Source organism: Hyperolius riggenbachi, chromosome 7 (assembly GCF_040937935.1).
Source record: "Hyperolius riggenbachi isolate aHypRig1 chromosome 7, aHypRig1.pri, whole genome shotgun sequence".
Lineage (NCBI taxonomy): Eukaryota > Metazoa > Chordata > Amphibia > Anura > Hyperoliidae > Hyperolius > Hyperolius riggenbachi.
In genome coordinates, this window is record NC_090652.1 from 140,638,976 (window position 1) to 140,655,162 (window position 16,187).

At 44.3% G+C, this 16,187-nt stretch overlaps 1 protein-coding gene across 1 annotated transcript in view; it reads right to left on the reverse strand.

Annotated features, from left to right (window-relative positions):
* Window positions 1-437: 437 nt before the first annotated feature.
* The window catches only part of TXNDC11 (thioredoxin domain containing 11), a 100,600-nt gene continuing 84,850 nt past the window's right edge, over window positions 438-16,187 (reverse strand). The window contains exons 9-12 of the mRNA XM_068244697.1: window positions 15,033-15,178; window positions 12,262-12,371; window positions 9,599-9,679; window positions 438-1,895 (exon numbers count right to left, since the gene is read on the reverse strand). Of these exons, the coding sequence (XP_068100798.1) occupies window positions 1,280-1,895; window positions 9,599-9,679; window positions 12,262-12,371; window positions 15,033-15,178 (953 nt within the window). The 3' untranslated portion in view covers window positions 438-1,279. The remainder of the gene's footprint in view (window positions 1,896-9,598; window positions 9,680-12,261; window positions 12,372-15,032; window positions 15,179-16,187) is intronic.

The window sequence follows — 16,187 nt, forward strand, 5'->3', positions numbered from 1 at the left end:
TATTTATACATACAGTAATTATGGTAAAAAATGAAGCACTTTTTTTTACTACATTATTTTCACTGGAGTTCCTCTTTAAGTGTACCTTAGCTGATTCCTGCGTACCCAAAACATTTTTACATGGTAGTTACGTGCAAGTATGAACTTAGTCTGGAATTTGTTTTCTATGGTTTTCCATTTATGAAAATCAGTGAAAAAGAAATATTTTTTTTTAGAACAAACTCAGATGTATAGTCTATAAAGCCCTAAAAAATAAAAATCTTTAAAATGTGACTTGTCCAACCCCCATCTCAATAAGAAAAAAAGGCAATATCAAATTAAACGTAGTTATAAAATTTTAGGGAAATTTAAAGGCTGTAACAAAAAAAAAACAAATGCTATGATTTCACTTGGCCTTGGTGATGCCACAGAATAAAAAATAAATCACCACAACCAAGTGAGCTTGAAAAGGTATATTATGGTAATTTGAAAAGGAACGACTCAAAATTCAAACATTACATTTCTCCAGATCAGCAAATTAATGAGCAATAAAGAACAAATCTGCATGCTGTGCTGAGATAACAGGCACAATCCTACAATTAGCCTCAGTCTATATATAAAATCCCTGTACAGACATGTATGCTGGGCTCTGCAAAATATGTACTGTATTATAGAGCGGAGAGGAGAGGATGAGTAGCAGCAGCAGGCTTCCTGCTGTAGGGAAATACAGTAGCAATCACCATAGCATTCAACACAGCTGACTGCTATTCTCTGAAACCTGGAACCCACTAACAGCGCTTTTCTAGGCACTTGTGATTTAAAGAGCTCTTGCTAATGTAATGCTATGGGTGTTATCTCACTTGAAGGATGTGATTTTAAAAATCCCCCATAGCATTGCATTAGCAAGAGCTTTTCAAATCACTAGCGCTTAGAAAAGCTCTGCTAGTGGGTCCCAGGCCTGAAGCAGGGAGAGAACACACTAAGAAGACATGATTACTCATACCCATATCAAATAATCACCCCAGATAACAAAAGCCATTGCTTTGTGTCATAGGTCTGTACAAGGCTCACGGATACAACTTGCATCTTTAAATCAATGTCAAAAACTGCAACTCTTGGGATAAAGTCAAGTTTTTGCCAGCAAAAATACTCCAAAATTCTCCTTTAGCAAAGAAGATAAAAAAAAAATAAAAATAGAAGTTTAGATTCTCTATTCATTTCACCGGAAAATATTTTTATTTACAGTAAGAAAATCTGTATAAATTATTAAATTCTAATGTCCATTTAAAAAAAAAAAAAATTAGTCTGTTTTATTGTCTTTATTATAGTCAGCCGTCCGTGTCTGCTCTGTGTTGGAGCTATCAGATAATTCCTCTGATACCTCTGTACTATCAGTGTCTGGCTGATCTCCATCCTTGAGGTCATCACACTTGTCTGCCTCTGCCTTGTTTTTAGTTTCCAGTGATACCATAAGAAATCTGAGCAGTGCATTTTCTGCCAGCAGACTCTCAGAAGCCGCCGCTAGCTCCTTCATCTTGTCTGCCATGGTTCCCACCTCCCTGGATTTCTGCTCATACAGTGACTGCAGCTGAATCTTGTGATCCTCCAGAGCTTTGTTATGTTGCTCCAATTTCTGTTTTTGAACTTTTAGATTGCGAGTATCTTTTCTGGCTTCTGAAATGAGTTCTGCCAGCTGATCCTGAGCCTGATGCAGAACGGTAATTTCTGCCCGCAACCTCTGGATCTCCCGTTCCAAAAACAAAACCTGATCCTCTTTATATGGCATGTAGTGCTCCGGGCAGGATGCAGGTGCTTCAGCTGCAGATGAGGGCAGAGTAGCATGTTTTAGGATGAACTTCAGAAGGTTTGGAACATTGATTTGCTGATCTTCGGGATACAAAACACTTTGATCTTTCCTGAAAGAAAAAAAAAAGGCACAAAGTTCATAGACTGTATAAAAGAATTCATTGTTAAGGTAAATATGATGATTGTGAAAGTCACCTGAATGCTGCAAACATTTACTGTAGAAGTGTATGTTCAGACATAAAAGATGTAAGCTTTGTGAAACTATACATTCTTTATTTTGCTTGCATTTTTATTTCAAACCTTTGAGCCCTTTCGCAGACAGAGGGACTTGAACATTAGTAGTGCCACTGCTACAAGCGCTTTGGAGCACTCCAGAAACGGATCCAAAACCCATTAAATACTAACTTTAGACACACACAAAAAAAAAAAAGTAAAAAAATACAGCAGTCCTCGCCTGCTCATTTTTACTGATAACATCCTGCAGCTCTATAGGAGAGGAGTAAGACAGCACCACATTCCTGGCTAGTGACTGGGTTTTAAGCAACAAAGCCAGAAAGGGAATGATCCACATTTATTCAAAATACTACTGAGTTAAAGTGAACCCGAGGAGAAAAATAATTGGATATCTAAAAAAAAGTCAGTTTTAGGCCTAGAACGATAAATACAATTGTTTTATTTTATATTTAAAGGGAACCTTAACTGAGAATTATATGGAGGTTTCCTTTTAAACAATACCAGTTGCTTGGCAGTCCTGCTGATCTCTTTGGCTGCAGTAGTGGCTGAATCACACACACATGCAGCTAATCCAGTCGGATTTCAATCAGAGCACCTGATTGGCATGCTTGTTGAGGGGCTGTGGCTAAAGTGTTAGAGACACAGGATCATCAGGAGAGTCAGGAAACTGGTATATTAAAAAGGAAAAATCCATATCCTTATATCCTTCTCAGTTTAGGTTCCCTTTAAACATTTACTAAATAGATTGAATGTTTAATTGTCTCTGTACAATGGCAGTCTATTAAGTGTCCCAAAATAAAATGCATGAACTATTGACCCTTTTCTATCTCTCCCATGCCCTCAGAAGTTGTATTCTGCCAGGAAAACTTTTATGGCTGCAATTTGCTCATCAGTGATGCTTACTGTATTCCCAACAAGCTACCAACAAGACAGAAGCGGTCACTTCCATGCCTGAAAACTCTTTCAGGCAGCAAAATAAAAAAAATAAACAGCCTGGTTATTAATATGTTTTGCACTGTACATACACATGTTTATCTCATCACGTGACATGTCGCCTGGGGTACACTTTAAGAGAACAGTCAAGAAAGGTAACAAATGAAGACACAACATTTATACTGCGCTTTTATCCTGGCGGACTCAAAGCGCTTCTGGGATGCAGTCACTTAAGGTGCGTTCCAGGGACTACCAGGATCATTAGGGAGAATGTCCATACACTAATTACTGTTTTATGTAGTGGCTTGAGCGGATATTCGATATCTGGTCAAAGGCTCAAACCCTAGATCAAAAAGGTAGCAGCCTTACCAGTACGCTATCCAGCTGATTCTCATACCACAACACCTCAATGAGAAAGTATTTGTATTTTTTTTTATTATTATTATTTAAAAGCAGTTTGCAGCGATCTAAAGCCTCCTAGATCCTCCGATGGCATCCCTGTTCTCCGCGGCCAGTCGGCGCAGGCAGAGTGCAGCCAAGCACCCTCCCAGGCAGGGAGTGTTCTGCACCCGCGCAGTAGTACTGTGCAGGCACAGAATGCTCCTGGCGAGGGGAGTGAGATGGGCACGCATGGCCTGGCATGCGCAGTACACCCTACTGGACACCGAGAAAGGGGCTGCTACCGGAGGATCTAGGAGGCTTTAGACAGCGGCAAGGGAGCTGGACGAAGCTCCAGGTATGCATAAAAAAAAACATTTACCCTCGTCTCAGGGTCACTTTAAGTGACAGATCACTAAGCAGCAGAGATAATAATAATAATAATTCCTTTTTTTGTATAGCGCCTTTCTCCTGTCGGACTCAAAGCGCTTGCGAGGCAGCCACTAGAGCGCACTCAGTAGGCAGTAGCAGTGTTAGGGAGACTTGCCCAATGAACTACTTACTGAATAGGTGCTGGCTTACCGAGTCGGAAGAGCCAGGATTTGAACCCAGGACTCCTACATCAGAGGCAGAGCCCTTAACCATTACACTATTCAGCCACTAGGGTTAGAGCCTGAAAAATAGAGTGTTGAGTCATTTGACATTCAATATTTCCCAAGTCTGAAGATAAAGATCAAATAACTGCCACTGCCTTTAGTTCCCCTGTCCCAGGAACAGCGCACAGGAGAATAGGGGAACAGTGCTAGTCACTTACAGAAACTTCACAGTATACCAGATGACACTGTACCTCAAGAGCTGGTTTTTATGCAAGGGTTTCTCTTTAACATGATGCTCCCAAGTACTTGTAGCATAGCTCCTTGTTTCTGACACCAGCAGAATTCCAGCATGCACTAAATCCTGAGCTTTACATATGTAAATGGCAATGCTCACTGACACAGTTTTACAGTAAACATACCTTAAGAAAGGGAAACTACAGAAATAGGAACAAACTAAATTTAGGGTTTTTTTGGTTACTCTATTCAAATCTATTTTCATCTGCTTCCACTTTATGGTATAACATGTGCAACACGAGTGTAGTTATGCAAAATGTGTTCCTGTTCATGTATTTTTGCGAGGGAAATGCCAGTTTCAACTGCTATTGTAATTCAACCAGAAACCCCCATTGCGTGCTAGCTTCCTCTTCAGTTACATGACCCCTAACTCTATCCTGTCCACAGAACTGAAACTGCTTGTCAACCCATTTCAGCCAGTGATGCAGTAAGGTCTTTTTCACATCTAACAACACGTGCAGGAGCAGTTCTCCTGCACGCGTTGAATAGACTGCGGTGTGTCGTTGGGATGCTGCAGTGCGAGGCAATCAGCGGCGGTAGCTATTAATTGACGCTACGGGAAAACGCTGACTCCTAACGATTAAAAGCTCCCGGGTGCATCGAAACGCAGCGTTGGGTGTGAAAGGTAAATGAAAGTCTATGGACTTTCATTTTACCTACACCGCAGAAAACGGGCTCTGGTGTGAAAGAGACCTAAGACAACATTTCAGGAGTAATTTAAACCATTACAAATTATCACGTGTTGTAGAACATCAATCCACAATATAACTGTATACAATAATAATTAAGAACAACATATATACTCGCATATAAACTGAGGAACCCACTTTAACCTCAGAAACCAGGAAAAAGTGATTGACTTGCATCTAAGCTAACGCCACAGTATAATTAGCCAGATGTGCCCCTGAGTACAAGACAACCCCCCCTCCCCATAGCCATATGTGCCTCCAGTACAAGGCAGCCCCCTCCCCATAGAATCAGAATCCTTTATTTCACCAAGCATGAGGGGTCATGCCCGGAAGTGTTTTTGGCACAATACAAATAGCTCAGGAAGAATACATAGAAAGAGACACAGCGAGACGTTCAGCAAGGTATTAGGTAGCACCCCTCCCCATCGCCAGAAGTGCCCCCAATATGAGGCACCCCCCTCCGCATAGCCAGATGTGACCCCAGTACAAGGCAGGTCCCCTCCCCCATAGCCAGATGTTACCCAAGGTATTAGGTAGCACCCCTCGACATTGCCAGATGTGCCCCCAGTACAAGGTAGTCCCCCTTCCCATAGCCAGATGTTCCCCAGTACAAGGCAGGTCCCCTCCCCCATAGCCAGATATTACCCAAGGTATTAGGTAGCACCCCTCAACATTGTTAGATGTGCCCCCAGTACAAGACAGCCCCCTTCCCATAGCCAGATGTGCCCCCCGTTCAAGGCATCCCACCCATAGCCCGCAGTACAAGGCAGCCACCCTTCCCATAGACAGATGTTCCCACTGTACAGGACAGCCCCCCATACCCATAGTCAGATGTGCCACAAGGTATTAGGCAGCACCCCTCATTGCCAGATGTGCCTCCAGTACAAGGCATACCTCCTCCCCAGAGCCAGATGTGCTCCAAGGTATTGGTCGGCACCCCTCCCCATAGCCAGATATGCCCCCAGTACTTGGCAGACCCTTCCCATTAGCCAAATGTCCCCCCAGTATTAGCCAGCCACTCTGCCCATAGCCAGATGTGCCCCCAGTAGTAGGCAGTGCCTCACCCCATAGCCAGATGTTCCCAAAGTAGGCAGCCAGCCTCCCCAAAGCCAGATGTGCTCTCAGTAGGCAGCCTCCCTCCCTATAGCCAGATGTGCTCTCAGTAGGCAGCCTCCCTCCCCATAGCCAGATGTGCTCTCAGCAGGCAGCTTCCCAGGGGTGCAGCTAAGGTTTTGGTGGCCCCAAGCAGTCCATAACTTGAGGTCCCCATCCATGAAAGGTGAAAAATGGATAGCCACACTTCAAAACGTGATGAAAAATGGGCGTGGCCAAAACACGATGTGGGTGGAGCCAAACACTAGCGGTTTCTAGGCTAAATTGCACCCAGGGCGAGGGCTTAAAATGTGCCCCCAACCTGGAGACAGGTATAGGTGCCTGCAGTATAGGTAGTAGGCTATAGGGTCCCCCCAGTATAAGTAGCCCATATAGTTGCCCCCAGTATAGGTTAGATAAGTATATGCCCCCAGTATAGGAGGGGGTGGGCACAGCGGCAGGGGGAGCGGGCAGAGAGAAGATTCCACTTACCGGCTTCGATCCTGCACACAGCTTCTATCTTCAACCTGTCCCCCTGTGATGTTACCATAACGACAGACGCCGGAACAGGATGAAGATAGAAGCCGTGTGCAGGATCGAGGCAGGTAAGTGGAAACTTCTCTCTGCTTGCTCCCCCCCCGCCGCTGTGCCCACCCTCCTGCCGCACCACCTGCACACCCGCAGCAGAGCAAGGCCCCCCGCAGTGTGAGGCCCCAAGCAGGCAGCGCCCCTGCAGCTTCCCCCACATAGTAAGCAGAACAATTGTGGAACCGGCATTGGAGTGTATGGATCATGCAGCAGTGTTCGTACACTTGCCAGCTGCCTCCCTGTTGTGTCTGTGCCTCTCAGTCCTCCTACAACATGGTGAGCACTGTTCCCAAGACTCCCTGTGTCTGCCGGCTTGTGGAGAGGAGTGGTGTGTCAGCAGCACTGGTGCAGTGCTTGTATCTTAATCGCTGTGTCTCAAGACGCCACTAGATGGCCTCATCGAGACAGCGATTGCAACACAAGAAGCCTCCCTAAACACTGCACCAGCTCTGCTGACAAGCCGCTCTTAAGTCGACGCGCACAGGTAGTCTTGGAAACCGCACTCACCATGTTGCGGGAGGACTGAGGGGCACAGACACAGTGGGGCAAGTGTAGGATCACTGCTGCACAATCCATATACTCAATTTCCGGTTCCATGATTGTTCCATTCCGCAAGCCCCACTGTGAGTGACTCGCATAGAAACACATTGTTTGTGCTGAAAAATGTGGCGTATATACGAAAGTATATACAGTAGTCAATAAGATGCTAATGGTTTTACATTAATAAAAAAAAAAATGTATGTTTATTTAATGCAGCTTGGAATTTCAGTCTGCTGGTCAGAATAATAAAAAAAAATGCTATCTGTATCTGGCTTCCATTTTCCATGCATAACAATAATACAATTGCTAAATGAAATACCACAGGAATCTGTAAAATACCGAATTAAATACCACATGAGGTAAAAACCCTTTGTGAATAGTCATACATTTTTTCAGGAAATCACCAAACCATTACTGCATGTGGGAAAAGCTTAGTGAATTATTAAAAAATATATATATTTACCACATGAGGTAAATTACCCACCATGGAATGTTTACTGTGCAAGTCTTGGTGAATTGAAGCCATTAGGTATAAATAATGTGGCATGCTCCTGACATACACCTTTTATTCTTAGCAGCCATATGCAGCATTCATTTTTATTAAAATATTAAACAGATTATTACCCCGGTTCACACTTGCAAGTAAAAAACAATCCGTTCACGGAACAGAACGTATACTGAACAGAATGGATGCAATCGGATCCAATGTTAACCCATGGAACCATTCACATGCACCAGTTTGAACGGATCCGGTCTATCCATTCCACTCAACGGACCGCGAGTTTCCTCCCTGCAGCAATTTTCCGAACTACTAAGCCCAGTGGACTGGAAACAGAAGCTGAAGCCCTGCATTGGGAGCAATGAGAGAACAGAACGTTTCTTCACATTAGTGAAGAAACGGACCGTTTTAAGGGCCAAAATCCACTGGGGGTGGGGTGTCTGGGATGGATGTGGGGACGCTCCACTGGAGGTCTGGGGGGGGGGGGGGGGACGCTAAACTGTACCCGAGCAAACGGGTGATGGAGGGAGGGTTTCTTGCCCAGGCTTCCATCTCTTCCTCTTGCGTCATGTGACTACCACGCTTCCTCCTTCCAGGTTGAAGGAGGAAGCGTGGTAGTCACATGACTCGACTTGGTATGCAAGAGGAAGAGACGGAAGCCTTGGTAAGAAACCCTTCCTCCCTCCCTCACCCGCCCACTCAGCAGACCGGAGTGGCAACGGATCTGATCAACCGGTGATCAGATCAGCTTTCACGGATCAGTTTGCCAGAGTGGACCAAGCATACGGATCCATTGAAGCGGAGACCGGATCCACTTTACCGGATCCCTTTGGCTTTAAATTACCAGCGTGAACCAGGCCTTAGACTTGTGTTCCATCTCGTGCGTACAGTTTTATAACTACAGAAAGTACACTCTTTCTATGCCTGTCACAAAATATCGGTTGTGTTACTCCATCCAAACAATCGAAAAAAATGGTGAATATGGGCTTATGCAGCACTGATGCGAGTGAAAAAAAAACCTCTAAATAAATCACAGATCAGCCATCACCCCATAAGTCCACTCTACATTAAACTGTGAAATACAGCAAGAAAGACCTCCCAATCAAAAATTACCCAGCACTTGTCCTTTGCAAAGTGTTAAAGAACAAGTGACATCCATGCTAACCTAGAAATAAAAAAAATAAAAACATATAAAAAGATAAATACTAGTTCTTCTGTACTCACATAACAGATGTATTGCACTGTCTACGTTATGAATCCTGTGAATCTTATAAAGGAAAAAAGCAGAGAATCCTATTCTAGACAGTTTCCACCTTGGTTACCTTTGACCTCCTGACATTTCCTCCCTCACTCTTTTCTCCTCTTGCTAATTGTGTATTCATTACCCGTCCTCCTCCCAGAGTCTTCAGACACTCCCAATGAGGTCTATATTAGCAAGTACACTGTCTTATGTCATTAGGAGGAGGAAATAAAGGGAAGAGGAGGAATATATTATAGATAAAAAGACCCACCAGCATGCAACTGTTTGGCAATGGCAATTAAAGGGCCAGTGCTCCTAATGTATGTGATAACTCCAAACCATGACAGCAGAAACATTTTTAAATGCAGGATTAGCATATTTTTCACTTAATACAATTTGATTTTTATGGTGACAATCCCGTTTTAACAAGTTGAGTCCATTGATTGCTCCTATTTCCACTTTGCAATTTTATTTTTATTTTTCTTAGCCAACAAATGAAAAGCAAGAGGAAGTTACAAAATGCAATATAAAGAGGAGTTATGTGGAGATAGACAGCCCTTCTTTGGCCTTCAAAGTTAATGTAAAATAGGTTTCTGCTTTACATGCCATTGCTGGAAACGCAGTCCGATCCAACAAAGCAAACCAGATGTTTTCCAGTTGGGAATAGCAAACAATCTGATGTAAATGGTTTCTGTCAGCAAACTGAAGATTTTGTAATAGCCATACATACCTGTTTTGGGGGAAAAACATGATAGCAGGAACATGGTCTACCATAAACTCCCATGGAAGATCATTCTGTGCAATATTTATCCTAAAGGAGAGAGGCAAAGCAGTATTACAGCATGATAATACTCTATCTAAAAGCATGAAGGCTGCCTTACTTATGCAAGGGATATTCTTTGAATTGCTTTAAAATGGATATGCAGCCTTTTCTGCATTAATACATGCAATCTGATTTACAGTGATGTGAGTGTATGGATACCAGGTATGTGAGGGGTGGAGTATGCAACCTCAGATTCCCTCACATTCCATGGACACAGTGCTCACCTCAGCTTTAAAAAAAAAAGCTATGGTAAAAGATTTTAGATTATTGGGGGAAAGGGGGTGTGGTTATGTCACATGAAGCCCAGCCACTCCACCACACATAAAGCCAACCTCTTAGAGCCATATGGGTTGACATGGAAAGGCATGAACACACAGACTTTACACTACACTAATCAGGTAAGCCCGTTAGCCAATGGCCACTAGGGATCTGTCACTGAGTGTGCGCCGTTCACAGCCATGTGCCGTGCTGAGCACACCCGTCTACAGACGCAGCCCAGCGTGCCAGTCCACGGCCACTGCTTGAAGCCCGCTCGCGGGGCAGGCAGGTGACAGGGACACAGGGGGATGCAGAGTCAGGGGATTTAATATATAGGATGATTACTTCAATGTGTATTGCACATGGAGTCATCTCATAACATCTCTAGCTCTGTGCTGTATACACACAATGAGTAACTCCAGTGCAAACTGAAAAACATTAATATTTTACAGGTCCCTGATAATCTGACAACATAAGCCTAGAATTATACTACAGTGGGCATTTTATTATACTTTGGTAAAGCGAAACACACAGTAATTGATTGTGACTCAAAACAATGCTATATGACAGTGTGTGCACAGATGTTCCCTACTTTGGCAGCTTCCTTTTCAGCAGTCTGTGGAAGAAGAAAAACAATCCTTGGCCAGTTGCTATATTTCCCTGACAGTTAAAGGTGTTTACAGATCTAGTGGTATATGGGCAGATCGAAAGACAAAAATCTCTCTCTGATCGAATCTGATCAGAGACAGATCTGTTGGCTGCCCATACACCGCAGGCCAATTACTGATCAATTTCATCACGAAATCTTTTACTAAATCGGCCTTTTGATGCCTCCGCCGGACCCCCCACCAATGTTAATGTGGTCCCGCTTCCACATTTGTGTCCCAGCCATGTGGGACCCAAGTCGTGAATCAGCTGCTACTGCTTCCCCATTTGTGTCCCACATTGCTGTCACGTATAGCACGTGGCGTGTGTAAGCACACACACACACACACACACACACACACACACACACACACACACACACAGTACACACACACAGTGTACACACACACACACACAGTGTACACACACACACACACACACACACACACACACACACACACACACACACACACACACACACACACACACACACACACACACCAAAAGGGGAAGCAGGGGTAACTGGACAATCTCAGCAGCTGGAATAGGTTAGACTTTAATGCATAGGCAACGGGGGAGCGCATAAACATTTGAGGGGACAGCGGCTGGGGGTTCCGTCGCTTGTCCCAATATCATGTGCAGTTACCGCCACACGTCTGATCAACCAAATTGGCCTGAGATTCTCCAGCATGCCCGATCAATACTCATGTCGGCCTGAAATAGGTCGAATCGTCAGTCAGGCATGCTTGTTATGGCACTGATTTTTATCCAATTAAATAAAATTTTGGAATCAGATAGTCGATCGGGCCCCAAAATCCCAAAATAGGTGTATGGCCACCTTAAAGGGATACTGTAGGGGCGTCGGGGGAAAATGAGTTGAACTTACCCGGGGCATCTAATGGTCCCCCGCAGACATCCTGTGCCCGCGCAGCCACTCACCGATGCTCCGGCCCCACCTCCGGTTCACTTCTGGAATTTCAGACTTTAAAGTCTGAAAACCACTGCGCCTGCATTGCCATGTCCTCAATCCCGCTGATGCCACCAGGAGCGTACTGCGCAGACACAGACCATACTGAGCCTACGCAGTATGCTCCTGGTGACATCAGCGGGATCGAGGACCCGGCAACGCAGGCGCAGTGGTTTTCAGACTTTAAAGTGAACCTTAAGTGTAAAAAATAAATTGAGTTTTACTCACCTGGGGCTTACCTCAGCCCCCTGCAGCTGATCGGTGCCCACGACGAGTCGCTCTGATGCTCCATATGGCCGCATAGGGGTGCTATTTTGGCTGGGAACGCGTAGTATCAGCAGCATTCCCCAGCCTGACGGGTCCTGACGGCGAAACCGGAAGTGTCCGCCAGCGGGACCCGGAGCATCAGAGCGACTCGTCGTGGGCACCGATCAGCTGCAGGGGGCTGAGGTAAGCCCCAGGTGAGTAAAACTCAATTTATTTTTTACACTTAAGGTTCACTTTAAAGTCTGAAATTCCAGAAGTGAACTGGAGGCGGGGCCGGAGCATCAGTGAGTGGCTGCGCGGGTACAGGATGTCTGCGGGGGAACATTAGAAGCCCCGGGTAAGTTCAACTCATTTTCCCCCGATCCCCTACAGTATCCCTTTAAGTCTGTTCCTACCTGAAGACTGCTGATAAGCACGGATATGGATCTCTTACCTAGCTATGATGAGGCTGTCTGTAGCCAGGAGCTGAGCCACACGGATAATGGTATGAGTCAAAGTGGCACAGAAGCCACACCAGGTAGTGTAGAACAGCAGCAACACATCCTGCAAGGGAGAAAATCCTCCAGGTTAAACATAGTGGGACTAATCAATACATATTTTCTTTAATCTCACATTATGAAAACCATATATTGACCTGCATAGAAATCAGACATGACAAGCACCACTGTAGTTCCGCCCACATTCTAACAGCTGTCTCAGCTGCCTGAAATGCACTTTATTAGTACAAAGCAAAATGGAAAAGTGTGATGAACAGAAATCAGATTTCACCTCAGAAGTGCTTAAACAGTACCCAAACCAAAGCTCAGGTACAAAAATCAGATAGAGTCAAGCCTAAGGATCCTATTGAGGCTTCCCTCAGAGCTCGGATGTCCCCTGTCACTGAGCGCACCCCCCCCTTTCCCCCCCGAAAGATTAGCAACAAGGCATTGTCGCTAGTTGGGATGCTCAATGAGATGCAAATACTTCCAAAATTATGCAAATTGTTATGCAAATGTATGCATCTTGAAAAAGGACCAATCAATTTAAACCTGTGTTTAAATTGACTGATCCATTTTCAAACTGCATACATTTGCGTACAAATTTGCATAACTTTGCATCAACTCGGAACAATCTGCATACCTGTGATCATGCCTAGACGCTAGTAATATTGGGGCTGCGCCGCTCTTCTTCCTATAGTGTGGCCGCAAGAGCCCGCCCACGCATGTGCAGCAAGCTGGAGCCACAGGCTCCGTTCTACTGCACATGGGCAGGCACGTTATAGGAAGAAGAGCTGCACGCCCTTGATGTGGATGGGGGGAAGGGAGTGTGCTCAGCAATGGGGGACAACAGAGTAGCGACAGACGCCTCAATAGCCAAATCGTGGGCAATTTGCGATTTCCTGCAAAGCGCTTATAGTAAGTTGCTAGCCTTAATTTTCACAATGCATCACTGGAGCTTATCATTCCTGACAGAAAGATATAACACTGGCTGTGTGTAATTGCACTGGAAATGCATACAGCTGATTTTTTTTATTACATGGAAAGTAAAGTCCGGCTTTAATGAGAGTATTTACTGTTTCCCGAGTCCTGGAGATTGCCAGCATTCTGGGCAGTGGTGACATGACAGGAGTGAGGTAACAGTGCCAACACAGACAACATTAATACTATAACAGACCTTCTCACCCTTTCCCCCGCTAACCAAAGTGATGTAAAGTGGTGGACAGGGTTAGATGCCATGTGTTTGCTGCACTTCTGGTCTTGTTTTTATGATAAAAGCCCCATGCTAATACAGAAATAGGACTTGTGTTTAAATATACACAGCTATGTGATTGGCCAATGGGTCAAACAGGAAACATTTCCAAAATACTGAAAGTCTTAAAAGGATTCATTCACACTCGCTGCCAACTAACAAAACCCCTTTCTTACTTCAACGGCTACATAGCTACATATAACGTATTTGGCTCCAGTGCAGAACACAAAACAAATAGACTAAGTTCTTACTGGATGGGCATAAGCTGATACAGTATTTCAGCTTTGTAAGGGGGCTGGAGTATAAGGGTTATTGTAGTGTTTAGCTGACAGTAAATGCAGACTGGAGGAAAGCAGAAACGTCAACTCATATTTGTTGATCTATCAGACTTCTGTTAGAAAACATGAATCCCTTACCAAACATCTGTCAACTTTTTAAATTAAAGTATGAAAAAAAAAATAGGCCTTACATTAACAATATGCATGTGGGCACCAAACTGGGTTGAGAACAGGACAAGGCTGGTTAGTTATAATTCAGGGAGAATAAGGGCAATCATCATGAGGGTCACTGCAATGTAATTGTTGGTTAGGCTGCATTCTGTACAAAATGTACCAACTTTGCAATGCTCTCCTCTGTCACTAACTCTGTAACTCTCCTGAGCCCCGATGGGTCCCCAAATTCAGGTGGAAAGCTCCTCTAGCCACATCATTGTCTGGACTCTAAACCAATACAGAGGTTAGGCAATGGTCACATGGTGTAGAGTGGAGGGGCGGGTAGAAACTGTGTCTATGTCGGGAAAGCCCAGTTATTGCATGCAGGGAGTATGCAGCCATACCACCAGCTGCATTTACAGCAGTCCACTGCAAGAACATCTACTAAGCATAAGAAACTGCAGTGCTGACAAGTTTAACACTACTACATATCTGCTATTCACCACAGTTTTCCATAGTCACATCCTACTTCTAGGTGCCTATCTCAGTCTTTAGGCTAGGCCTGGACAGCTGTAATATACTTATATTGGTCCTAGCTCCCATCTACAGATTGCCCAGCAAGCTCATGGTGAACCAGAACTCCTACCGTAGGACTGTGTAAGAGGCTAAAAAGGACCAAAAAAAGCCTCCTTACTAAAAACACAAATGTTGTCTTCTTAAAAACAGAAGAAAATTGGAGTGAGAATACAAGATCTCCCACAATGCATCCCTGCTGAATATGCAAACTGTCCCTTTGTTGTCCCTGAAAGCTAAACACACCTCCAAAACCACTGGAATGCAATGTGTCAGATTATTAAATTTACAGAGCCATATTAACCCATGCCCTGCACTGTTGAGGGTCAACCAGTCTGGAACAGTCCGAGTCTGTATGCATGTTGGATTAGTACGGCTCTGCTGTCCTTCATTCACATTACCTTGTTATGCCACACTGTGATGAAAGCTGCATGTACAAATTCACTAAGCCACCACAATAACAGAAAAATACCTTGCTGATGTCCAGGACAACATTATGGAAAGTACTGGATGTTACTTCAGTGATGAGGCCATGTTTTAATTTCCTGCAGGAAGGCTCACTGATTAGATGCCTTTGTAATGGGCTGTAAACCATGCTGTAATTTTGGATAAATGCCTCTAAAACAGACAGAAATGAGAATACATGATGGAAGGGGTGGTGCCTCTGAGGTTTTATCACAGGATATAAGATAGAACTGCAGAACTAATACAACATCTATAATCATTACTCAAACACAGACTCATTGTACCTGAAATATTAGGATATAAATATATCAGCATTACAAGTTTTTTTAAAGCTATTGCATAAACCTTACAACACCGACAGTAAGCTTAATGCAATCTGTAGAACAGACTGCTCACAAAAGCCCCCCATTATTCATTACTGCACAAATCAGGAACCCTTGCCACTCATTTTGCTCATCTGGACCAATAAAGTGACTGTAGGATGCTTTCTGTTAAAAGACCCTTGGCATGACTGACTGTATATGCACAGATACAAGGTAAACAGCGTGCAATTATGTTTACCACAATCTTCATATTGTGTGCACTTTGGTTCCTACGGGAGCACACTAGAGTGCAACTGAGTGACTAGGGGTGTAGCCCCATAGAATACAACCTTACTGTAAGTGGACATGGTTTCAAGTTTGTCACAGGTCCACTGTAATGGAGAATTCCACCAGTCACCATATAATGACGTGGGTGGAAGTGGATAAGTGCATGACCATGACCTTGCAGAAGGCCTTCTCTGCATCTTTGGCTTTGAAAAACCTGGTGCATGTCTTCCTGCTCGCCCTACACTTCTAATTCATGAATAAGATACACCTACAGATATCCCATAGAGCACTGTTCTAATGCCTTTCAATGCATTTACTTATTCTTCATGCTGTGAAAATACACAGACGATAATTTGGGGGCCACACAGGTCCCCTTTCTTAAAGAGAAACTGTGACCAAGAATTGAACTTAATCCCAATTAGTAGCTGATGCCCCCTTTCCCATGAGAAATCTATTCCTTTTCACAAACGGATCATCAGGGGTCTCTCTGTTTGGCTGATATTGTGGTGAACCCCCCCCCATCCCCGACAGGAAACTGTGAGGACCATGGTCCTGGCAGTTTCCTGTCTGTG